At 34.8% G+C, this 26,445-nt stretch overlaps 1 protein-coding gene across 6 annotated transcripts in view; it reads left to right on the forward strand.

The window, feature by feature from the left end:
* Positions 1-26,445, forward strand: part of ZC3H13 (zinc finger CCCH-type containing 13) — a 96,860-nt gene that overhangs the window by 12,871 nt on the left and 57,544 nt on the right. For all 6 annotated transcript variants that reach the window (XM_034665193.1, XM_034665195.1, XM_034665196.1 and 3 more), the window contains exons 5-7: positions 11,974-12,082; positions 22,321-22,460; positions 23,067-23,227. In XM_034665193.1, coding sequence (XP_034521084.1) covers positions 11,974-12,082; positions 22,321-22,460; positions 23,067-23,227 — 410 coding nt within the window. The remainder of the gene's footprint in view (positions 1-11,973; positions 12,083-22,320; positions 22,461-23,066; positions 23,228-26,445) is intronic.

The following is a 26,445-nucleotide window of genomic DNA, read 5'->3' on the forward strand; positions in this document are numbered from 1 at the left end:
GCCCTCAAAGGTGCTGAGTATCATGCATACCTAAGGGTCATCAAGAGTGATCAGGTTTTAGGAAATTCCCTATTCAAACATAGAGAAAACTGTTAATAAGCTATGATACCAGGGTATTAATTATTTTGAGTGATCTATCTGACAGGATAACAAATGCTGATCATTTCTGTGATACATTCCTACTGCAACACAGATGTCTCTTGATCTTTATGTAATGAATTTCTATGGAAAAGTCAGATTTAGTTTAGGTAGGGGCAGCCACAGATTAGATAACATAGCATAGCTAAGATAGGTTAAGATACAAACTAACTGTCATTCTACCCTTTCTCTGCTACTGAATTCAACTCCAGTGTGTCTGAGTTATGAGGTTGGTAACCTATGATCTTGTGGGGAGATAAATTCATAAATAGATACATTGTAATTCTATAGAGTATGATAGTGTGACAGAAGGAGATGAGCAAAACACACAGTGGAAGGAATAAATAACTGCCTGGGGAACCAGAGAACATTTCACAGAGGAAAATGACATTTGCACTGAGTGTTGGAAGCATAGGTGGGATGGAAGAGGGGTTGGTGAAAGTTTGGAAAGAGGAGAAAACCAACACAGTTACAATAAGGAGTTTTAAAGGACTAGTGAGTTTGAGAAACTGTGAAGCTCTGTGCCTAACATACAGAAATTATAGCATGTGAATTTGAGGTGAGGGCTGAAGAGGTAGATTAGATCAGATTGTGAATAATCTTAATGTGTCAGTTAGGGCTTGGCAAGAGAAAAGAGGCTTGTATGCCAGGAATCTATTCTTGTTCACAGATTCACCTCTGGACCCTGGATCTAGTAAGTTCACTTAGTGAATAAATGAAAAGTGATTCTTATGTGTAGCCAGTGTTGAGAACCCCTGGTGGCCTAGGGTCTGTGCTCCAGTGGGGCTGTTAAACACTTGAAATGTGGCTAGTTTGAATTGAGATGTACCGTAAGTATAAAATACATACTGAATTTCAAAGACTTAATATGTAAAATAAAAGCCAAATCTATCATTAATAATTTTTATGTTTATATGTTAGAATGACAATATTTTGGATATACAGGGTTAAATAAAATATGTTACCAGAATTTTAATTTTCCCTGTTTCTTTTCCTTTTAACATCAGAACAATAAAATCCCAAATTACATATGTGTTGTATTATATTTCTGTTGTAAAAGGCTGGTCTGGACAATCTGAACAAAATTTAATACAGTGGAACTAAATTCAACACAAAATCCTGAGGTAGAGTCAGTACGATCTGATGACCAAAAGAGTGAGTGGAGGGAACATGTGAAGCCTAATTAAGCTTTCCATGCCATTAAGATGGAGAAGAGAACAAGTTGTATTGTGGCCCCTTTTGTATACTAGGCACATATCATGGACAACTAATTTTTGGCACTATTTTTAGTATCTGTGTGGACACTAATATGCCATTATAGTTCCTGTTGACATTCAGTTGCGTTATCTTATGTTTAACAGTTCCAGAATAACAATTAACAGTAACATCACTAATAATAGGATCGCTGAGAACAGTTTAAGATTTTTTTGTAGTTCTTAGGGTATATCTCATTAGGGAAATATCTGTGAAATCTGTTAGGGACATAAGATCAAATTACTGTATGTCAAGTCACTTGAAACGGTTCCTCTCTGAGGTTAAACCACAAAATTGTACAATAGTTGGGTTTGGGTGGCTTTATTTATTTTTTATTTTTGTTTTAGGGTTTCTTCTTTCTTTTTGATTTTTGGGGCTTGAACTCATGACCCTGAGATCAAAATCAAGAGATTGCACCTGAGCTGAAATCATGAGGTGGATATTTAACTGATTGACCCACCCAGGCACCCCTTCATTTTGTTTTTTAATCATAAAACATTTACATGGCTGCAAAGTTAAATCTCCAAAACAGGTTATATTCAGAAGTCTACCTTTTATCTCTTGATTGCTCTGTCCTATTCTCTATAGGTAACTACTCTTACTAGTTTTTGGATTCTCCTGTCACTTTAACAGATACACACGCACACACACAAAGATGCAAATATACATATGTATGTATATAGGTACATATACAAATTAGTGTTTAGGGGTATTTCTGCCTTTGTGTACATTTTTTTGATCTTGCTGTTTTTACTTATTAGTGTATCTAGGAAACTGTTCCATAGCAATATGTAGAAGTATTTCTTGTGCTTTTTTACATTTACATAGTACTTCATTGTGTGAATGTACTGCACATGGTTTAACTTGTCTTCTCCTGGCAGAATTTAGGTTAAAGTCTTACTACCACAAATAGAACTGCAGTGAATAGCTTTGTGCACTTGTGTTTTTGTTTTGGGAGTTTTGTTTTTGTTTTTGTTTTTTTAGCGAGTCTCAGGGAAAGATAAATCTGTCGAATGGAACTGCTGTGTCAAGGGTAAATTTCCTGTGTAATTTTGCTGAATAATGACAATTCTTGTTCATAGCCATACCATTTTGCATTGTTGCCAGCAGCATGTGACAGTGCCTATTTCTCCTCTGCTTTGTTAGCATATGTGGTCAAATTTTTGAAGTTTTGCCAATTTGACCAGAAAAAATTGTGTTTGTTTAATTTTTATTTATGGTTCTCTTATGAGTGAAGTTGGACATCTTCCTATATTTAAGAACCTCTTTTCTGTGAATTCTGTTCGTATTTCCTGCCCCTTTTTCCTTTTTTTTTTTTTTTTTTTTGGTAGTTCTTTATTTTTAGAATCTCTATCTTGTAGGGATAGTAATTTTTTCATTTATGATATCAGGTGTTGGTAATTTCCTCATTTTTTCATCTTTCTAATGCTTTATTTTTTAGTTTAGGTAAATAGCAGAGTCGATCGGAATGTACAAAGATTTCCCATATCCTTCCTACCTCCACACACTCACAACCTCCCGTACTCTCAACATCCTGAACTAAAGTGGTACATTTCTTAAAACTGATGAACTTATATTGACACATCATGATCACTCAAAGGCCATAGTTTATATTAGGGTTTACTCTTGATATTGTACATTCTATGGGATAATGTATAATGACATGTGTTCACCATTATAGTATCACACAAAGTAGTTTCACTGCCCTTAAAAAGTCTTTGTGCCTATTCATCATTCTTTCCGCCTATCTCCTGGTAACCACTGTTTCTTTTATTGTTTCCGGAGCTTAGCCTTTTCCAGAATGCCCTATAGTTGCAATGATACAGTATGTTGACTTTTTAGATTGGCTTCTTTCACTTAGTAATATGAACGTAAGGTTCTCCCAGCTCTGTTTATGGTTGATAGCTCATTTCTTTTTAACAATGAATAATATTTCATTATCTGGATATACCACCGTTTATTTTTCTGTTCATCTTTTGAAGGACATCTTGGTAGCTTCCGAGTTTTGGCAATTACGAATAAAGGTGCTATAAACATCCTTGTGCAGGTTTTGTATAGACACAAGTTTTCAACTCATTTGGGTAAATACCACAGAATGCCATTGTAGGACTGAATGGTATGAGGATGTTTAGTTTCCCAAGTTTTGGTTTATCTACTTGACGAAGTTCCCCTCTATGTCTAGTTTGCTACGAGTTTTTATCACACATTTTTTATTATTCCAGTTTCTCTCCCATTAGCATATCAGTTTGCTTATTTTTACTTTTTTTAGTGGTTGCACTAGAGTTTGCAGTGTAAGTTTACAACTAATTGAAGTCTCCTTTCAAATGACACTGTAGTGCTTCACAGGTAGTCCAAGTACTGTATAATAACAAAATTTACGAATTCTTTGCTCAGGAATATCATAAGCGATATTGGGATTTTCTGCTCTTAAAGGTTTGGTAGACTTCCCATGTGAAACCACCTGAATCTGGTACTGTTTTATGAAAAGTTCTTTAACTATTTTTTATATGGAAATTAACTGGACTTTTGACTTTGTTGAAATCAATTTTGTCAAACTGTATTTTTCTAAAAAATTATTTCCTCTGGGTTTTTAAACTGCGTAGAGTTGTGTGAAGAAGTCTCATGTTTTTCCTTATTTTTCTTTGTTCTGATGCCTGTTTTTACTTTGTTATATCTGATTTTGGATACTTGTGCTTTTTTCCTTTTTCTTGATTAGGTTAGCCGGTGGGGGTTTTGTTGTTGTTGTTTTGTTTGTTTGTTTTTTTTGTTTTTTGGTTTGTTTGCTTTTTCAAAGAGTTAGTTTTTGGATTTGTGCATTAGTTCTTTCTCTTTTGTAACATACTCATTTGTTTTTCTTTTATTCTTTGGTTTACTGTATTCCTTTGTTGAATTGGTTGAGCATTTATTTTTATTTGATTTATATTAGTATTTAATGCTTTAAACTTTGATAAATGGTTTAGCTGAATTTATGGATCTTATATGTCATGTTTTCATTATCATTATTTTCAAGAAATTCTCCTTTTTAGGTTAGGATTTCACCCAATAATCTTTTAATTGCATGTTTTAAATTTTTCAGGTTGAAGAGCTTTTCGTTATGTTTGTGTGTTATTTTGATTAAAAATAACTTCTGTGTTATTACTCTATTTCTGTTTTTTTAACTTTAGTGAGATTTTCTTTGTGACTTAAGATATAGTCAGTTTATCTGAATTTTCCCTGTGTGCTTGAAAAGAAGAATTATTTTCTATTTCTTTAGTTTTCAGGTTCTAGAGTATATCTAAAACATCTGTTATTTTGATCTTCTGTATTTTTAATATCTTTGTCTACTTGATCTCTTGGTTTGAGAAGATCTTGTTGAAGTATCTTAGTGGTATGTCTCTGTCTAGTTTTATCTGCATCTCTTATACTTTCTACACTTCACTGCTATATTGAGTGCTCAGATGCAGAGATAATAACTGTTCTCTTTTCATTATAATTTTTTTAATGCAGTGCTAGATAACTCAAGTTTGGTTATCTGTTGAATGTACTTTGAAGAATACAGTCTTATTTGTGGCTCTCCTTATTATGAAACAAGATAATATAATTTTTGTGATCACTTCATAAAAGAAAATCTCCATTAACCCTATAAGGGGAGTTTTCATCAGTAGTTGTAAACAAATTATACTACAGTTTCCCCAGTATAGATCTACATTTCTTTATTCTCTGTGTTTTTATAATATTGAAAGGATCTGAAATTATACATCTGTGAATAATTTAAAATTTTAAAATATCTGGTTGTATCTGTCTAATAGCTATAGACTGAACAACTGAGTTTTTGGGCTAATGTTTGGGCCAAAAATCAATGAACCATTGTTCATTTTTTAATACCCTTCATCAGAAGTGTCCAGTTGAAAAGTTTTGAAAATATTAAGGTGAGAACCATTATCTCAATAGTAGTTTTTTCCAGTTGTTAATAGCTTTGATATGATATGTGGTAGCAAATTACAGACAAGAAAAATTTGGATTAACATTAATTCTAGAGTTTCTGACAGAAAATTAAGAATTCACTAATGATGTTAGTGTTTTGTGAAACTAAGTATATTTTTAGAGTAATAGGGTTTGGAATCTTTTTTTTAAAAGATTTTATTTATTTTAGAGATAAAGAGAGAGGGAGAAGGGGGGAGGAGCAGTGGGGGAGAGAAAAGCAGACTCCGTGGTGAGCACAGAGCCTGACATAGGGCTTGATACCACAACCCGGAGATCATGACCTGAGCCGAAATCAAGAGTTGGATGGTTAACCAACTGAGCCACCCAGGTGCCCCTGGAATCATTATTCTTTAAAAATAAAAGGTATGAAAAAAAACCCAAAGTCCTTTGTATAAAGCATCGAGTGTTTAAAAACTTGATATTCTTTAATATAACAGAATTATTTCTATGATTGATAATAGATTTAGGCTAGTAATGGACAAATTTACACAGTTGTTTTAAAGTGAATATTAGTACAAGGGGAGAATTTCTTTGGTATATAAATAATTGAGTTATTCTTTGACTAAGTGTTCTGTGATAATTTTTATCTATGAGTCTCAGAGTTTCTCCGAGTAATTTTGGAAAGTTATAAGGAAATGTAATGAGATTATATGGGATAAATGGAAAAGGTAGTTGAAGTAGATTTTTCCCCCTTCCCATCTTCTTTGTCTCATCTAATACATAATAATACTGTTCCCTGTCCTTAACAGTAGGACAAACTTGTGTTAGGAATAAACAGACTTTATTTTAGGAACAAAACGTCAGTTGCACTAGTATGGCCTAGGGTGGCTTAATCTGACCAATGGTGGTGGATAAGTCCAAGGGGGACATAATTGGCTATACTTCAAACAAGAGGCTGAGTCTCATGTGATTGCTAAAGAATTGTTAATCTTGTTAAGAATTGTTAGTCTTGGGGTGCCTGGATGGCTCAATCTGTTAAGTGCCTGCCTTGGGCTCAGGTCATGATCTCAGGGTCCCTGCTCGGCGGGGAGTCTGCTTCTCCCTCTCTCTCTGTCCCTGTCCTCTTCTTGTGTGCTCGTTCTCTCTCTCTCTCTCTAATAAAATCTTAAAAAAAAAAAAAAAAAGAATTGTTAGTATTAACTTTCTCTTTCAGCGCTATTATGGTCTGTATACTCTGAGGGCCCTCCCACTGCAGTAGTACTAGATCCCGGATAAGCGAGAGCAGACATATTTTAAATGTATGGCTGCTTTCTCAAAAATGCAAAACAGCAGCAAAAACAAAGAAACACGAACAGGGAATCGAAACCAAGGATTAAGTAGCAAACCTGAAAGCTAGTGGTGATCTTGAAACTTTTACTAGTGTTAGAGTTGGTCAGAGAGTAAGCCTTTGGTCCATCTGTGGAGAGAGAGTTGTTGAATTGAAACATGGAGCTGAAGAACTTATCCAGAATACAACACATAAAAATAGGGTTATAGGAAATGTTGAAGAGATTCAAAAATGTGAGGGAAATACTTAGAAAATTTAATGTACCTCTAATTGGAACGCCAGGAAAAAATAGATCATAGGAGAATTTAATATTGAAAGAAATAGTGCTGCGAATTTTCCATAATTGATGAGACAAAGCTACAGATAGCACAGTATATATCAGATAGAATATTATTATGCAACTGCAAAATACCAAAGTTAGAGAAAATATTAGAAATAGCCCCCCAAAAAAGGCAAGTCATCCTACAAAGGAGCAACAGAATGACCTCAATAGCAATGGAAGCCAAAAAGACAGTGAGATTAATATTTCCAAAGTGCTAAGATAAATCTGTCAACCCATAGCTGTATGCCCAGCGAAATTATTTTTCAAGAATGAGGATATAATACATTTTCAAATAAAATTGAGAGTGTTGAGTACTAGGAGACCTTCACTAAATAGAGAATCTCTAAAAAGATACGTATCAGGAAGATAGCAAATGACCTTAGAAGGAGGGTCTGAAATGTGAATAGGAAAGGTGAACAGAGAAAATGTTTACTAGGATGGACAGTCTGTTTTGTTACGGCCTTTGAAGTTGTCAGAAGTGTGGCCTTATACTTTGAAGAGGTGTGGTATCGTACCAAAAGTGTAGTGTAAATTGCTTTGAACTCCGCCGAATCCTTTCCATCACTTTTTCATTTTGTAGCTGCATTGTGTTTTGGGGGAATTGACCTTTGTTCACTGCTGGGGCCTGATTAGTTTAATTCAGTCAAAATAATCCCATTCCCCTTGCTAATTCAGTTGATTCAGGAACCAGGCCTAAGTCATTTTGCCTGTGACCATTACCTTGGTATTAGTTCCTGATTTAGATGTAGTCATGTGACTGAAGTTGGCCTACTCAAACTGCAGGAAAGAATTCTCGTTTCATGATTGAGGGAGAGGCACACTGGGAGAACCTAGATTGCTTCTTATTATGGTAAAAGAAATATGCCTCAATGTGAAGTCAACAGTAGGAATAGCAGAGCTGTCAGAAAGGAAAAACACCAGAAAGTTTGATCTCTGAAGATTTCAGTGTGTTACTAAATCACCCAGCCCTGAAGTTTGCGCTATTTTATGTGAGACTGTAGATTAAATTTGTAGTTTATAAGCTTCCAGTATCTTATTTAAGCTCTACCCAAAACTTATCCTGCAAAACAAGTTAGACTTCATTAATACAAGTATAATTTCAGTTCTACACCAGAAGTAGAAGCCATATGCTGTATGCTGCTCTGACAAGACTAGATTAATTTTAGTTATCACCTTTTATTGAATTACATTGGCCAAGTAGTGAGTCCAGGGAAAATGACAGAGTGAGGAAGAGTGTGAAAATCTCAAAATGTTAATGTATGATCAATGTGAGCCATCTCGTTGGCCTTGTATAAGAAGATGCTGAAGAGATTTAGTAACGCTGGTGTTCACATGTTTAAAGGGCTATCCTGTGAAAGAAGTATTAGATTTATTTTTACATGATTTAGACACGAGAACTGATTTAGTCAGGAGGAATTCTGGAGAGGTGTAAGAGAGTTGTAATCAGTATAAGGAAGAATGTTTTAGGGGTGCCTGGGTGGCACAGCGGTTAAGCGTCTGCCTTCGGCTCAGGGCGTGATCCCGGCGTTATGAGATCGAGCCCCACATCAGGCTCCTCCGCTATGAGCCTGCTGCTTCCTCTCCCACTCCCCCTGCTTGTGTTCCCTCTCTCTCTGGCTGTCTCTATCTCTGTCAAATAAATAAATAAAATCTTAAAAAAGAAAAAAAGAAAGAATGTTTTAATACTTAGAGCTGTCTGAAAATGGGGACAAAGGGATGCAGCAGTGAAGAGCTATCAGTGGAGATGCAGGGGGTAAATTTTTTTTCTGAAAATCTTCTCACAGGACTTTCATAACTATATAGTATTAAAAAAAATTCTACATAAGGCAGGAGGAGGTTGAATTATATTATTTACAAAGACCCCTAGCATTTTATTATTCTAGTTGCTAATCCAATTATTGTAATATTGGTTTTCAACTCTTAACCTCAATACTTCTTTTTAAATCAAATTCTTGGTAATGTCCCCTTACTATTGTATAAAAACAAAATTCATTATGAATATTATCTGTCCCTACATATAATGTTTAAGGAATAAATGTGAATGTAATATAAAATGAAAATAACTTAAAGTCCACCATCATTTATTGCATTTCTGAAATCTAAGAAATATTTGAAACCAAACATTTTTCCTAAGTAAGGCATAGATTCATTTGACAGCAAAACCTAATTTTAACTGACATGAAGCTAATGATAGTCTTTATACAATTGGTGAATTCGTGTTTTGCTGCAAAAATATTCGTATGTTTGATCACAGGTTGCTGCTCCAGACCCTGCTGGTGGTGTTACTTAATATACTTTGAAGTCCACAAAAATTCTTAATTCTTACTTCTTAAAATATCTCATCCCAACAGTATTGGCTGAAATATTTTAGTTCATTAACAAGTACTTGAACATGTACATGTTCTGGGATGGCTAAGATAGGATGCATAATAAAGTAATCAAACAGCTGCACATCTGATGAATATGTTTGCATTTAAAAGAAATAAGATGACAAGCTACGCTGTTCAAGAGGTGAGAGAGCAGGCCATGCTGTGCTGCATGGGACAGGGAATACCAGACCCTGTTTATTTGAATATGGTAAAACAAAGGGAGAAATAACTGACAAAGGAATAGCATACCTAACCAAATTATGCCTAAACATTTTTGAAATGAAAAAAAAAATGGGGAAATGTGACATTTTAAAAAAATGATCTGAGCCTTCTTAATAATTGTTATCAAAATAATTCCTATATTTTGATAATGACAAAGTATTAGAAAAAAATATATCTTCTAACTTGAATGAGATTCCATTATTATTGAAGCCTGCATTCAGTCTCTAATACTTAATAACAGAAGTCATATATGATCTCTGAGGACAGTGTCAGAGTCATATTAAAAGATAATAGCCTTTAAAAAAAAAAAAGAGGGACGCCTGGGTGGCTTAGTCAGTTAAGCATCTGCCTTCATCTTAGGTCATGATCCCAGGGTCCTGGGAGCAAGTCCCCCATTGGGCTCCTTGCTCAGTGGGGAGCCTGCTTCTCCCTCTGCCTGCAGCCTCCCTGCTTGAGCTCCTTCTCCCTCTCTCTGACAAATAAAATCTTTAAAAAAGAAAAAAAGACGTTAGCAGCTCAAAAATTACATAATTTTATTATGTAGGGTGAATATTTTGAAATATTTATGTAAGTTATTAATGAAATTTATTAAGATGATTACATTTTTGGTTCTAAATCTTAAAAATATTCCGTTACACACTTGCAGGTTATTTTGTTTATTTTGCAGTATCAGCACTATGGCTCTGAAACCCTTTTCAACTAAATTAGTATTTGGATAGTACATGATATTTTTTTTTTTAAGATTTTATTTATTTATTTGACAGAGAGAGACAGCCAGCGAGAGAGGGAACACAAGCAGGGGGAGTGGGAGAGGAAGAAGCAGGCCCCCAGTGGAGGAGCCCGATGTGGGGCTCGATCCTGGAACACCGGGATCACGCCCTGAGCCAAAGGCAGACGCCTAACGACTGAGCCACCCAGGTGCCCCCATGATATTTTAAGTAGGAAACACGGAATATATTTTTCAATAATTTGGAGATAACTTTCTATAAATTTTTGATACAACTTGTACTGATTTATATTTATAGTGAGTCTAATCCACAGAACATTTAAAAGTTGCGTGGGAGGCATATGGGTGGCTTAGTTAAGTGTGCAACTCTTGATCTCAGCTCGGATCTTGATCTCAGGGTCCTGAGTTCAAGCCCCACATTAGACTCCACACTGGGTGTGGAGCAAAAAAAAAAAAGTGACGTGGGATATAGAATAGTTGATCACTGATGCTCTTTAGAATATAGTTTAAGAATAAAAGTAGATCGTGTTCCTTTTTTTCCTTTTGTCTTATGTATAAATAGGATCCTTCCTTCCCTTTTTCCTTCTTTCCTTCCTCCCTCCCTCCTCTCTCTCTCTTTCTCTTTTGACCTCTTACCATTTTTCCACAGGTGTTTGTACTCTTGTAGAATCTTTTATAATGACTTTTGTCTGCCTTTATTGTCTTAACAGCAACCATATATGTCATTTAACAAGTGATACAGCATGACTTTATACTTAAATATATAAAATTAGGGGTAATTATAATATAAGAGTTCTTTAAAAAGAAGACTTCAAAGAGAAATTAATTTGTGTTTTAAGCAGCCCCCTTTTATGTTTGGTGATGCTCAGAACTTTCAGCAATTAATGTCTTTTATGTATTAGTTTCTTTCATAGGCGGGATTTAAAGTGTTAATAAAAGTGAGACACTGTGGTAGGAAGGTGACAGTTCCATTACACTGATTACTTTATTTTCTTACCAGTTTGTAAAATATTGTTTGGAGTTTTTCTGTAATAAGATATTTAATTAAATGTTACCAGCTGAATTACTATTGTCCTGTTTTGTCTATAGGATACTGTTAAACTTGGAATGTAGAATTTTCTGTTTTTTAGCTACAGTATAAGGACTAATTTTCTAAGTGTTTTAGCTACCATTTTGGTTTCATCAAAATAGGGAAAAATCTTTTTTAGAAAGCATTTATAAAATTATCAGATGAGTTTGGATTTATCTTTAGGTGTATAGGGAAATGCTATTATATTAGTATATGACTAGTTTTAGATCAGTAATTATTTTTGAGAGTCTACTATGAACAGTGTAGCCGTTTTTTAGTCCTTTTTTGATGTAGTCACGTATTGGTCCTTTTGTTTATTTTATCCATTTTAAATAGTTTTTTCCCCTAGAAACTTAGTAATAGAAACTTGGTATGTTGTAGACTATCCAGTGCATATTAAATATTTGTATTGTATATTTTTAAGCCTCATTTACTCCTTACTTTTACCATGTTGCTGTTCTTTAATAAAATAGTGTTCTCATTGCGTTGCTATGCTAGAACTTGTCCCTTTTTCTACTTAGTGAATAAGTGATTATCTGCAAAACAGATGAAAAAAAGATGAAGCTAGAAATATTCTGTATTATAGTAACTATCATAATTTTTTAAAATATAGTAATCTGTATGTATGTATATACTTTTTAGAAAGAATCCTCAAGAGGGAGACATAGGGAAAAGGAAGACATAAAAATCACTAAGGAGAGAACTCCAGAAAGTGAAGAAGAAAATGTAGAATGGGAAACTAATAGAGATGGTGAGTTTCAAAATCTTTATATAGTCAATTTATTGATTATTTACTTTGTAGATTTTTTGGGCTAAAGCACTTTTCAACTGTGATCTCCTTGTTGTTTCAGAATCATCTTATTGCATTGTTTCTACCTTACTGAGTTAGAATACAGAAAATGGCATATGGTAGCAGAACAAAGGCAGAGAAAGCTGATCACACTGCATTTTTCAACTTCCTCATCCTTTTTCCCCCTAGAACTATATTGGGCAGCATCACAGTCCTTTGAAATTGTATTGCTTTTCTAAGTTTTTTTAGTTCCTCAATACCAAGGTTAAAAAACTTAAGTCTAAATTTTGTTTGTTTCACATAAAATATTAAAATGAGATTTTTAAATCTTAAGGATCTGGGAAAATTATTTCCAAGAAATTTTGTAGACTTTCATCTTTCAGAAGAAATCCAATTTGGATAATTGAGACCAGGGATTTGTTGATGAAAAATAGCAAAATCATCTTTGCATCATTGTCTTAACAAATTAGCATTTATTTTCCACACCGTGAATGTTCTCTATTCTTCACTTCTATGACCTTCTGAAGGTGAGCACTGTAGTCTCACACTACCAAATATAGAGAAAGAGAACTCATATTTGTTGAATGCTTAAGGTGTGCTGGGCATTTTAATCTAGTTAATGTAATTATGTAATAACCTTATTAATTCAGTAGCTTTGTTATTCTACTTACAGATGACAAAACTAAAGAGTGTAAGAATTTAAGCAACTTCCTTAGCAGTAAGCTGAAAATTTAGACCAGGGATTAAAAAAGCAATAGCTTGTGGACCAGCTACCGGTTTTTGCAAATAAAGTTTTGTTGGAACACAGCCATGCCCATTTGGTTACATATTTTCTGTAGCTGCTTTTCAGCTACAGTGGATGAATAGACATCTGTGAGAGCCAAGAGCCAGTAAGTCTAAAATATTTACTGTTACATTTCAGAACAGTTTCTGAGGACTTATACTCTGATATGTGAAAAGCGTGCTAAATGCCTCTCCAGTAATTTGAACATCAGTATTTTTTAAGGAAATCCATTCCATCTTTAGATAGTGTTGTCTTTATTTTATTTTATTATTTTTTAAAGATTTTATTTATTTATTTGACACAGAGAGAGACAGCCGGCGAGAGAGGGAACACAAGCAGGGGGAGTGGAAGAGGAAGAAGCAGGCTCCTAGTGGAGAAGCCTGATGTGGGGCTCGATCCCAGGACGCTGGGATCACCCCTGAGCCGAAGGCAGATGTTTAATGACTGTGCCACCGAGGCGCCCCTAGATAGTGTTGTCTTTAAAACTTACTCCTAAAAATAGATAGGAAACTTCCCTACGATTAGTTTATTGGGATTTCATAAGCTAATTTCATACCTCCTACAAAATGGCAGTAGAAGCAGCTATAATGTCCCATTACAATGGTAGTAGTTAATATACTGAAATAAAATATTACAAACCTTGACTGTTAATGGTTGGATGGTGAACTTTTCCTGAGTATGAAAGGATGAACTCAACACACTTAGCATTCTTTTCATTTTAGTTATTTGTGGATAAAAAACACTCTGAAAGGTACTGGATACTTCTTATCTTTAAAAGCAAAACTTTCTCTGTTCCCATTTAAAAGGTTTGGAAAAGCCTAAGACAGTTCTCTCCTTGTTTTCATAATAGCTATTTCAAACCCTCTCCTTAAATCTTCCAATGAACCCTTCATTCATAGTTTCTGTCTGCTGTTTACTACACAGAAACGATACAACTCACCCTCCACTAACTCCCTCAACTTCCTGCTACCATAGTTCCAAATTAGTCTTCTTTTCCCACCTGAACTTCACTATTTCCCTTTCGTTCTATGTAAGAAGCCTCCCTTCTGTGTAAAGTTGTATTTCCCTGTATTCTGGATCCGATTTCCTCCCCCATCTGCAGTCTTGTTCATTTAGCATACGTTCTCTTTTACATCTTTAACATCCACCTGGATACTTTTTCTCTTCTCTCCATGTGACTTTCAGCCATAACCCTGCTTATCCCCACTTTACAACTAAATTCCTGAAGTCGTTCTGTACCTTACTGTCTTTACTTTTTCACCTCAATACTTACTCAGTTTTCTGACCCATGTCTTCACTAAAACTGCTCTTCAAAGTTTCTAATAACTTCCTCTTTGCTAAATAAATGGAGACTGACTTGTCTCTCTTCTATAATCTCTCTGCAGCATTTGAGAGCCTCTGTCTTCTAGAAGCACTTTCCCCTTGGATTTCATCTATCTATCTATTCCTCTTCAGGTTGTCTGTCTTCCTTTGAAGCCCTTCAGTCTTCTACAGAGGTTCCTTTTATTTTTATCTCTCTCTTAAATGTTGATTCTCAAGGCTTTGCTCTAGACTGCCATCTTTTAAAAAAACTGAAGTGATTTTACTACGAGGCTTATATATACAAAATTACTTTAAAAGGTGAGTAGATGCCTTTTATATAGTTTTACATAAAAAATATACACATGGCTCTTTATTACAGTTTCTCTTGATTAGAACTCAAAGGTTTTGATCATTTGTCTCTACATATTAAAAATATGCTTGAAGGAATATTGATGCATGGATTCAGCCATTTTAATCCCCAGATAATGAGACTGTGAACTAGTTTAATAGGCTTTCCTTTTACATTTTCAATCTAAAGTAAATAGCAATTTTAGCTAGACTCAGAAGAAATTGCTCTATACCAATATTTCTCAAACTTTTTGGTCTTAGGACACTTTTCACTTTTTTTTTAAATTATTATGTTCAGTTAGCCACTGTATAGTACATCATTAGTTTTTGATGTAGTGTTCAGTGATTCGTTAGTTAACGTATAACACCCAGTGCTCATCACAACACATGCCTTCCTTATTAATACCCATCACCCAGTTACCCCATGCCCTTACCCCCCTCTCCTCTGAAACCCTCAGTTTGTTTCCTGGGGACCATAGTCTCTCATGGTTCGTCTCCCTCTCTGATTTCTCCCCCTTCAGATTTCCTTCCCTTCCCCTATGGTCCTCAGTGCTATTGCTTATGTTCCACATATGAGTGAAACCATATGGTAATTGTCTTTCTCTGCTTGATTTACTTCACTTCGCATAATCCCCTCCAGTTCCATCCATGTCAATGCAAACACTTTTTANAAGAGGATCCCAGATGGGTTTTTTTTTTTTTTTTTTTTTAAGATTCATTTATTTGAGAGAGGGAGAAGAGAAAGAGAGGGCACAAGTAGGGGGAAAGGGGAGAGAGGGAGAGAGTCTTAAGGAGACTCTGTGATGAGTGTGGAACCCAACGTAGGGCTCAGTCTGTGCCACCCTGAGGTCAGGACCTGAGCCAAAACCAAGAGTCAGATGCGTAATCAACTGTGCCACACAGGCACCCCCCCGCCCAAAGAACTTTTGACCTGGTAGATTATGTTTCAATTCTTACCATATTAGACATTGAATCTGGGAATTTTAAAAATATTTACTTACGAATTTATTTAACAATGACGATAATAGGGGCATCTGGGTGGCTCAGTCATTAAGCGTCTGCCTTCGGCTCAGGGCGTGATCCCGGAGTTCTGGGATCAAGCCCCACGTCGGGCTCTTCCACTGGGAGCCTGCTTCTTCCTCTCCCACCCCCCCTGCTTGTGTTCCCTCTCTTGCTGGCTGTCTCTCTCTCTCTCTGTCAAATAAATAAATAAAATCTTTAAAAAACAAACAATGACAATAATAAACCCATAATATACATTTACAAAAAATAGATGTGTTTTGCAAATTAAAAATAAAAATTACAAGGAGGATCAGTGTTTTACAGGTTTTTGTAAATCTTTTTAACATCTAACTTAATAGAAGACATGTAGATTTTCATATCTGCTTCTGCATTCAGTCTGTTAATGATATTGCATATCATATGACTTCTGGAAAACTCCACTATATACTCAGGAAAGAATAATAAATCAGTCAAATAATGTAGTATTAAAGAAATATTTTTGATCTTCTAAAACTCCCAGAATTGTCTTGGGTTCCCAGGAGTCCTCAGACCACTCTTTGAGAACCACTTGTTTCTTGTAGTGGCTTCTGCTTTCAGTTGTTTTCCCTTTGCCTAGCCACCTTTTCTCAATTTTAATTTTTCCTTCCAGATGAAATCGTGCTTTTAGGGCATCATTAGCATCTATGTATTAATGATTCCAATATCTATCTAGAGCTCTCAATTAAGGCATCTATCAACTGGATATCTCCATCTGCATTCCTTATCTTAAGAGTACTGCTTTCCTGCTAGGTCCCCCAAAGCCTAGGAATCATTATTTGATACTCTGTCCCCTCAACCTAGACATTTATAGAGTTCTGACATTTCTACCTACTGAATATCTTTTAGAACCATCTATTTTTTACATAACTACTAATATTTTGGTTACTAAAATACTTGCTTATTGCCTTCAAATATATTTTACCAGAATAACCTAACCTCATACCTTGAGGTTAATCTTGTCTCCTAATTCATTTTCCACTTGAAAGTTAGAATAATCTTAAAATAATTTTTTTTACCATAGTATACATTCAGAAGAGTGCATGATTCATGTGTGCAACTCGTTCAGTTTTCACAAACAAAACAGACTTGTATAACCAGCACCCAAATCAATAAATAGAAAATTAATAGTATCCCATAAGCCCCCTTGTGTTCCCTTTCCAGTCACTACCTCCCAACCCCACCTCCCAGAGGTAACTACTGCCCTGATTTCTACCATCGTTGATTAGTTTCGTCTGTTTTTGAGCTATGTATAAATGGAATCTATAGTAGTACTCTTTTTATGTTTAGCTGCTTTTATTGACAATACATTTTCGAGATTAAACTGTATTATTTACTGCACATTGTTGTAGTTCATTATTATTGCTATATAGAATTTCACTGTGTGAATATACCATAATTTATCCATTCTACTGTTGATAAACATTTGAGTAATTTCCAATTTTGAGCTATTATGAATAAAGTGCTATATTACTATTCTTTTTTTTTTTTTTAAGATTTTATTTATTCGACAGAGATAGAGACAGCCAGCGAGAGAGGGAACATAAGCAGGGGGAGTGGGAGAAGAAGAAGCAGGCTCATAGCGGAAGAGCCTGATGTGGGGCTCAATCCCATAACGCCGGGATCACGCCCTGAGCCGAAGGCAGATGCTTAACCGCTGTGCCACCCAGGCGCCCCTATATTACTATTCTTAATCATATCTTTTGCTAAACATGTACCCATTTCCCTTCAGTTTATGCCTGGGAGTGGGATTGTTGGGCCATCGAATTTGCATATGTTCATCTTTAGTAGATAATTTAAAAATGGTTGTTGTTTTTTATATGGTATTTTTTTGTTTGTTTTTTTCATCTTAGGCATTCCGGAGATGTGTGCTGATATCTTATCGTGGTTTCAGTGTGCATTTCCCTAATGACTAATAAAGTTGAGAACTTTTTCACATTTATTGACCACTGTATACTCTGTTTTGTAAACAGTGTGTTCCATACTTGCCTATTCTGTTTGTTGTATTACCTGTTTTTAATTGTTGAGAATTCCCTTTATATTTTGGGTATAAGATCTTCATCAGATTATGTATTCCAAATATCTTCTTCCACTCTGAGTTGCAGAATGCTCTTACGAAAGAATAAATTGCTTCACTTCATTCCTCTTTTTAAAATTCAGTTTTCCTGGGCTTCCTGGGTGGCTCAGTTGTTTGAGTGCCCAACTCTTGGTTTTGGCACAGGTTGTGATCTCAGGGTCATGGGATGGAGCTGCACATTGGTCTCTGCACTCAGTGGGAGTTTGCTTGAGGTTCTCTCTCTCTCTTCCTCCTCCTCTGCCCCTCCCCCTCCTGGTGCATGTGCACACATGCTCTCTCTCTGTCTTAAATAAATAAATAAAATCTTTAAAAAAAAATTTGGATTTCCCATTTCCTTCAGGATCAAGTACAAATTCTTATTGTACAAAACTTTTCATTATCTGGTTGCTTCCTATATTTCCAACCCCTCACCCCTAAGTCTGTGTTTTTTATTTGGTTACTTAAACTTCCTCTTATTTATTTATCATAGGGACTAGTGCAGTGACATAAAACACAAAAGTATCTTTGGAGGAGAAGAGAAAATATATGAACATAGTTTGGTAATCTTAGAGGTGGATACATTCTTCTGAAGTAAGGCATAAAACCCAGAGGCCTTATTTGAGTACATAAAGATTTAATTTTCCATATAACATAATTTAATAATTAAAGGATCACCATAAGAAAATGTTTGGCATGTGTAACGTGTAAACATATGGCAAAAAACTCTATATAAACATATAACCAACTTCTGCAAATACAAGAAAAAGATAGTCCAGTTGAAAAATGGGCAAAAAACAAAAGGTAATTCATAGAGGAAATAGAAGTGGTCAATAAATGCTCAGGCTCACTACAGAAGAAAGCCAATGAAAATAAAAAGGTAGCATTTTTCACCCATCAGATAGATAAAAATGAAAAATACTAATATTATGAAGTGGGAGTTTCCACTGGTAAAGCTATTTTGGAATGCACTTGGCAATATTAAAATAAAATTACACTTATCTTTGATCCAGCAAATCTAGTTTAAGAAATCTGTCCTAAAGAAATAACTTGCACTTGTGAATCAGTGAAGCTGTCAGAATGTTCACTGAAGTCTTGTTTATAGAGCAAAATATTGAGCACAAAATGTGTGTCAGAAGGAAACTGGTTAAATAAATTACAATACGTTCGTATCATGAAATGCGTTATAGATGTTAAAATGAAAATGGTTGATCTCTATGCATGACATGGAAAGGTATTTCTTTTTTTTTTTAAGATTTTATTTTAGAGAGAGAGTGAGTGCAAGTGGTGGGAGGGGCAGAGGGAGAGAGAGAATCTCAAGCAACTCTGCACTGAGCCTAGAGCCCGACGTGGGCTCTATCCCTGGACCCTGAGATCATGACCTGAGCTGAGATCAAGAGTTGGCTGCTTAACCAGCTGAGCCACCCAGGCGCCCCTGGAAAGTTATTTCTATAGGTCAGTGTGTGTAGTTTTGGTCCCATTATTTTAAGGATTGTGAATATAAAGGTTTATTTTTATGCATACAACACTACACGAGGAACAGTGTTACCACTGGAGTAAGGATGGCAGTGGGAGGAGTGTAAGGGAATTTCACATTTTACCTTGTGTACTTAGGAAAGAAGACTATTTATTTATTTAGATTTTATTTATTCATTTGAGAGACAGAGAGAGCACAAGCAGGGGGAGAGGGAGAGGGAAAAGCAGACTGCCTGCTGAGCTGGGAGCCTGACATGGGGCTTGATCCCAGGACCTGGAGATCATGACCTGAGCCGAAGGCAGACGCCTTAACATCTGAGCCACCCAGGAGCCATAAGACTTAAGACTTTTAATAGTGAGAATGTATATGTTAAAGAGAAAAGGAAATATTTAAATAAATAAAGTCTTTAATCCATATACATATACTTTTTATATATCTGTGATTTTTTGCATAAAATGGATTACTGGAAGTGAAATTGTTATATTAAAGGATATGAATATTCTTAAGGCTTTTACCCATGTTGCCAAATTACTTTCCAAGATAGATGTGCTAGTTTACATTGTTACCTTCAGAGAGCATACCTTTGCTAATACCTAGTATTATAATTAGAAAAAAATGACTCTTTAATACATGAAAAAGTAGTATTTATCAGTCATTTGCATTTTTTTCTTTTTGTGAATTGCCTGTTTGTGTCCTTGCTCATTCTCCTTTGAATCAGTATGAACTCTTTATATATAAAGAATGTTGGGGCGCCTGGGTGGCTCAGACGGTTTAAGCGTCTGCCTTCAGCTCAGGTCATGATCCCAGGGTCCTGGGATCCAGCGCCACATTGGACTCCCTGCTCCATGGGGGGCTCTGCTTCTCCCTCTCCCTCTGCCTGCTGCTCTCCCTGCTTGTGCTTGCTCTCTCTCTGTCAAATAAATAAATGAAATCTTAAAAAAAAAAAAAAAAAGAATGTCAACCTTATGTATTGTATTTTCTATTATATATGTTCTTAAAAATATCTGCCTTATAAAATATGCCATTCTAATTATATTTAATACTTTTCTAATGACTTAGACTGATCATCTATATGAGTCAGTTTTTATTAGGCAATTATAATGATAACCTCAAGCTATAAGGTATGAAAGACATCTTCTAAATTTATTAAATGGTTTCAGACTTATTTTTGTTTTGAGTTCCATTTTATGTTTTTACCTTCTCATTTTTCTTTTTTTGTCAGGAGACTATCAGTTGCATCATGCCTATTTTGTAGCTCATCTCTTATAGGCGAGGAAAACTTCTTCCTTTTGTTTATGACAGATAGCCATACAATAAGAATAAGTAGTGTCTGAGTGAGGACTTGAAAGCTTTTCCTCTAAGCAAAATATAATAGTTATAATACATTGATTTTAACTGTTCAAGACTTACCCCCTTGTGGTTTAGTTGGGGACTGAAGGACTGAAACCCAGCTTCTCATTTTTTACGTGTGTTCTGTATTGGTAATATTTCCAGGTAGCACTTTTTAGAGGGGCGCAAGACATTATTGATAATACTTTAAAAATGCAGTAAATCATTCTTTGCAATTAATTATTCTTCCCTTTGTTTTATACATACTTAGTATTTAGTTATAGAATTTTTATCTGTTAATAATTTAAGAATACCATCAAACTGAATCTTTGAACCCTATTATTCACTGATACAAGGTATCAGAATACATAATAATACTGAAGATAGCCATTATTTATTTAATTAAATCCTCTGGCACCTGGATGGCTCAGTTGGTTAAATGTCTGCCTTCGGCTCAGGTTATGATCTTAGGGTCCTAGGATAGAGCCCACTGTCAGGCTCCCTTCTCAGCAGGGATTCTGCTTCTCCCTTTCCTTCTGCCCCTCCCTCCTGCTTGTGTGCTCTCTCTCAAATAAATAAAATCTTTAAAAAAAATATAGTATATCTAATCATCTTATCTAGTAAGAGCTTTATGTCCTTAAATATTTAGTGATTGCTTTCTGACTGAAAAATGTGATTTAGTCTCTCTTACGTATTTGCGGAAAAATTGTCATCATCTTCTGATATTAAATGAGTAATCAATTTAGTTACACAGTTAAAGGCTATATAGCTGTCCTTTCAGTTCCCAAGCATATAAATGGATAGTTGGCATTATAATGTGTTGGGTCTGTCTATGCATGACAGTGATGTTCATTTTCTTGTGCTTTAAACAGTCAAGTAGGACTACCTATCTTTGTTGTTTTTTAGTTCTTCATTTTCTTTCTTTTCCCTGGGGTAAGGAATGGTGATCTTCAGTGCTTAAAGTATAATTTGAGAAGCCCTTCAGTTCCTAAGCAGTCGAACCCAGCATTGTCATGTGTTAGGATAGGAGTCACTGAAATTCCTTCCTCTAGGCGTCTTGGCATTATAGCAACTGAGGGTGAGAGGTTGGGTGGCAGTGCCAGTAGCCACTGAAAACTTCTGCTTATTGTGGTGAAATAGCTCTGCACACCACTCTTTCTTTCTTCCCTTTTTTTTTTTTTTCCTTTAACCAGCCATCACATTTTTTCATTGGAGAAGGTGAATGGAAATAAAGGCATGGTATCAGATCTGTTGAGGAGATGGGCAGTTCTAATCTAAGGAACTAGTGCAAATCACTTATGATGGAAATGCTACAGATCCTTCAGACATTAGCTCATGTACACATTAGTATTAAAATTACCAAACTTTAGTTTTAGATACAAATCAGTGTGTCACTGATAAAAAAAAAAAAAAAGAATATGGAAGCAATGTAGGACACCTCATGTAACCTTCATTTAATACTAACGAATCCTTAAGAAAGTTAAGGAAATAATGAAATCACATCGTATTGAGGATGAAGTAGTGAAGGTTTTGGTATCTTTAATATTTATAATTTACATGTGAGTTTTTAATTGTATCTTTTAAAAATCCCATCTCCTAACCAAAATCCCAACGCCCAGGCAACTCAAAACCACTTTCAGAAAACCCTAGAATCTTAAAAATGTTTGGCTTTTCATAAAGAAATCAACCATATTGATTTTAATCTTTTATAGAAACAGAATGTATTTCTTTTATCTTTGAGAAGTGTGTTATTCTAATGAAAGAATCTATCATTTTAATTTGTATAAAAAATTAGCGGAAAAATTTCTCTAATTTTTGGTATAGGTAATTGATAGTTTCTGACAAGTAATGTAATTTTTATTTTAAAGATTCTGACAATGGAGATATTAATTATGATTATGTTCATGAGTTGTCATTGGAAATGAAGCGTCAGAAGATACAGAGGGAATTAATGAAGCTAGAACAAGAAAACATGGACAAGAGGGAAGAAATTATTATTAAAAAGGAGGTATGGTATTTGCTGAAATCCATGTTAATAATTAGCATCAGTGTGGCTCTTGATCAGAGACTTCATTAGCTGCTTGCTCTATCTTAAATTGTATTAGGGTATTGATAACACTGATTAAATTATTGTATATCAACTACATATATGTCAGTCATTTAATCTTCACATTACTCTTGGATAAATATGAAATATTTTTGCTTGTGGACAGGTGAAAAACTGAGGTGGTGTTGTGTAGAGTCACCAGCTAATGTTAAATAGGATTTGAATCTAGTATGTCTTTTTTTTAGGCCTAAGCTATTTCTAGAATACTTGTTTATTTTCTAAAGAGTAGACATACAACTTTTTTGAATATAATTTGTGATTTTTCTGAGGAGATTTTGAAGTTTTATAGGTTTAATCTGCTTAATTGATACTAGTGTTATGTTAGGGTAGTTAATTATATTGGTTAAAAGCATGTGTCTAGGAGTCAGATTAATACATGATATCTATAATAGCACTTAGTATTTCATCTGAGGTTTGGTATGTTTTAGAAACACTTACCTTGTTGTCTGATTATAACAGCCATGATTGAAGGAGTTTCTGAATTGACTTACTGAATTCTTTTAAAAGGTTTCACCAGAAGTGATTAGATCAAAATTATCTCCATCACCTTCTTTAAGAAAATCAAGCAAATCTCCAAAGCGAAAATCAAGCCCTAAGTCATCATCTTCAGCAAGTAAGAAAGACAGGAAGACAACTGTAGTATCCTCACCCTTATTGGACCAGCAGAGGTCAGTAGGATGGTAAATAATGCCAGAATGAAATAGTTTTTTCTGAACTGATACTCAAAAGAATTAGTAGATTACGGAAGGGTACTTATAATACATTCACTATTTAACATAAATTTTTCTTCTAAAAAAAGGCATAAAAAGTTTCAATTTAGAAGAAAACTATACAGAACAATAAAACATATCTGTGTCCCACCTACATATACTTCAGAGCTTTTTATTTTTTTAGGAATAGAACATAATACATATATATCCTGTCCTTCCCTCTTGAATTTGTTGTTTTTGATACTTGTGCATGTGTGTTTGTACTTTCATATGTATTATTTGTATCTGTTTAATCTTAATACTTTATTAAAGCTTTGCTTCTGCAACTTTCTTTTTTACTTAACATTTTTTATATTTATATTGATGTATGTAGCCTTTTTTTCATTTGGGTACTTATACTATATTTACTTTTCTGTTATTGAACATTCAAGTTATTTTCAGTTTTTTGTTATTACAAGTTATACACAGTGAACGTTCTTGTCTCCCTGTGCATGTGGTTATGAGATTAGATTCTTTATAGCCTATACATAGCAGTATGAAATATTAGAATTATTCCAGTAGCCAGTTGAGGAAATAAAAATAGAAGTGGGAAAATATGATTACATTGAGGGACTAAGAATAAGACCAGAAGACACTTTCCCACTTAATGTCACTCTGTACAATTTAAATTTTGTTTTAATTAAAGCACATATACTAATTTTCTTCAAGAAAAAACCTAAACTAACCTCTTCCCAACATATGACCAGTTGGGAACTCTATCTGAACCCACAAGGTAACTTATATCTGTCTTCTTCCTTTTAGTTTCTAGAGGCTTTTAACCCTGTTTCAGACTCCAGGTATCTTCTACCTAGATTATTATATCCTACTAAGTGTATTTATTTTATCCAATGTCCACTCCCCTACACACATAAACATTTTATTCAGCAACCCCAACCCATTCATTTTACAGATGTGAGAGAAATCTTGAGAGAACAATTCCAATTAATTTACTAGGCCATTGAAAAACTCAATGGATTTCCATTCTGTTGAATAGAATTCAGGTTCTACTTTTTTAAAGATTTTATTTACTAATAGGAGAGAGTGAGTGTGCATGTGCATGTATGCATGAGTGGGGGGAGGAGCAGAGGGAGAGAGACAAGCAGACTCCCCACTGAGCAGGGAGCCCGATTCAGGGCTCAATCCATGAGAGGCTCAGTCCCAGGACCCTGAAATCATAACCTGAGCTGAAGTCAGAGGCTTAACTGACAGAGCCACCCCGGTGCCCTAAAATTTAGATTCTTTAAAATGACATTTATACCTTGATCTTTTCAGTCCTGTTAATACTTTTGTCCAGTTTTCCTCCTACCCTCTTCCACCTTTAGTTCTTCAGTGTCTAGCTCAAATTCTGTCTTTCCATTTAATTTTTCCATTTCTCTTTATTGAGCATAATTTCTATTCCTTTTGTATATCTATCAGATTTTATTTATACCTCCCTCTTAATATTAATTACTGTTTGCATTATATTTTATCTGTGGCATGCATATATTAGAACTCTATTAAATTTAAGCTCCTTGAAGATTGGGATCTCGATGGTTCATTGTTTTTTTCTCCCCACTACACCTGCTTTGCATAGAGCTTTGCATTGTAATAAGACATTCTGTAAAGTTAACTTGATTCTCTCCTTTGCTCCTGGGATTGAGTAAAGGTTGTAAAGAAATATGGAAGAAGTGAACTATAGAGGATGCAGTCCACTCCATTTATTCTTGTTCTTTATCCTCTTGGCTGAACAATTAAATAACTATCCCTCAGTTCCATCCATTTCCAGGGAAAAAAAAAAAAAACAATAACAAAAAACCAGCATACCAGAAATATTCTTCTTTTGTTTTCTTCCTATTTATAAAATCTTTGAAATTTAATGTCTTTGTAGAAAGTTTTGTTAACTGTTTAGATGAAGGGTTAGTTTCATCTTGTTCTTTTTCATATAGTCTTTTACTGCTTTAATAGTAACTCATTTATTCTCTTAGTATTTAGCAGGAATAATTACCTTAATTTCACTACTATATTTCTTATATTCTAAGATGTTACTGACTTTAAGATGCACCATTAATTTAATAATGGAAGTAGAAGGGCCTGGAAAACAGTACATTAGAGGCACAAAGAAAACATTGAATTGAGTATAGCATTTCTTTATCCCTGCAGTTTACATTGTGTAGTGTGTGTCAGATCATCAACTCCTGGTTTCATTGCTGAATCATACTGTAAGCTGTTTGAAGGCATATTAAGCAAAAAATAAGGATTAGAATTTCAGTTAAAATTCAGTAGGGTATTGTAGCAATGCCAGTAAGTCATCTGAGGTGACAATCAGGTCAGTAGACTCCTTGGTCTTACATTGTTATCGTATTGAGTAGGCAACGTAATTACAGACACATTGAAACTCCTACTTCTCCCTGAAAGCTGGCAGTTTTCTTTGATGTTCATTGTGAGATCTATCCTGATAGCAAGCTTTAGGCTAATATGTGAGATACAGTATGGCTTAGCTACATCAGCAAATGTATTATCTGTTCTGTCCATCTACATTGCTTCTTAGTTTTTATTAAGTAAATTTTTCTTTATAGCTCTTTGTACAGAGATGTACAAAGTAGGTCAAAAGCTGTTCAAAGGAAGTACTTTGAGGAGAGAGAAGGAAAGGATCTAAAAATGGTAGAAGTAGATAATTGAGCTCGGTGTCACAAATAGGAAGTAGCCTCTGTGCCACCAAAGAATGATCAGTTGACTTAAAAAAATATTGAAAGATGATGACTTCAGAATGTGCAAAACCAGTTTTGACCTCTGTAGTTGGAAGGTACTTTAAAACCCTATATTGTAACATAATTCTGATTTCCAACTACATACGTATTTGAAGGTAATGTGAAGATATTCTGTACCTCAGTGAGCATATTGGTGTAATCCTGGTTGTTGTAATAGCTTAATCCCAAAATGTAAGTTTAACTCTACAGAAGTTTATTTCTCGCTGAAGTAAAATCAAAATGGGTGTTTCTGATTGGTACGTTGCTCTGCTGTACACAGAGATTCAGTAACTTAGGCTCCTTGTGACATGGCTCCACTTGGGTTTTGGGGACACCAAAAAATGGAATGTGCAAAGAAAAAAATTAATTGGAGTATTGCTCTTATTTGGCTGAACAGTTTACAATTGCCTG

Source organism: Ailuropoda melanoleuca, chromosome 7 (genome assembly GCF_002007445.2).
Source record: "Ailuropoda melanoleuca isolate Jingjing chromosome 7, ASM200744v2, whole genome shotgun sequence".
NCBI lineage: Eukaryota > Metazoa > Chordata > Mammalia > Carnivora > Ursidae > Ailuropoda > Ailuropoda melanoleuca.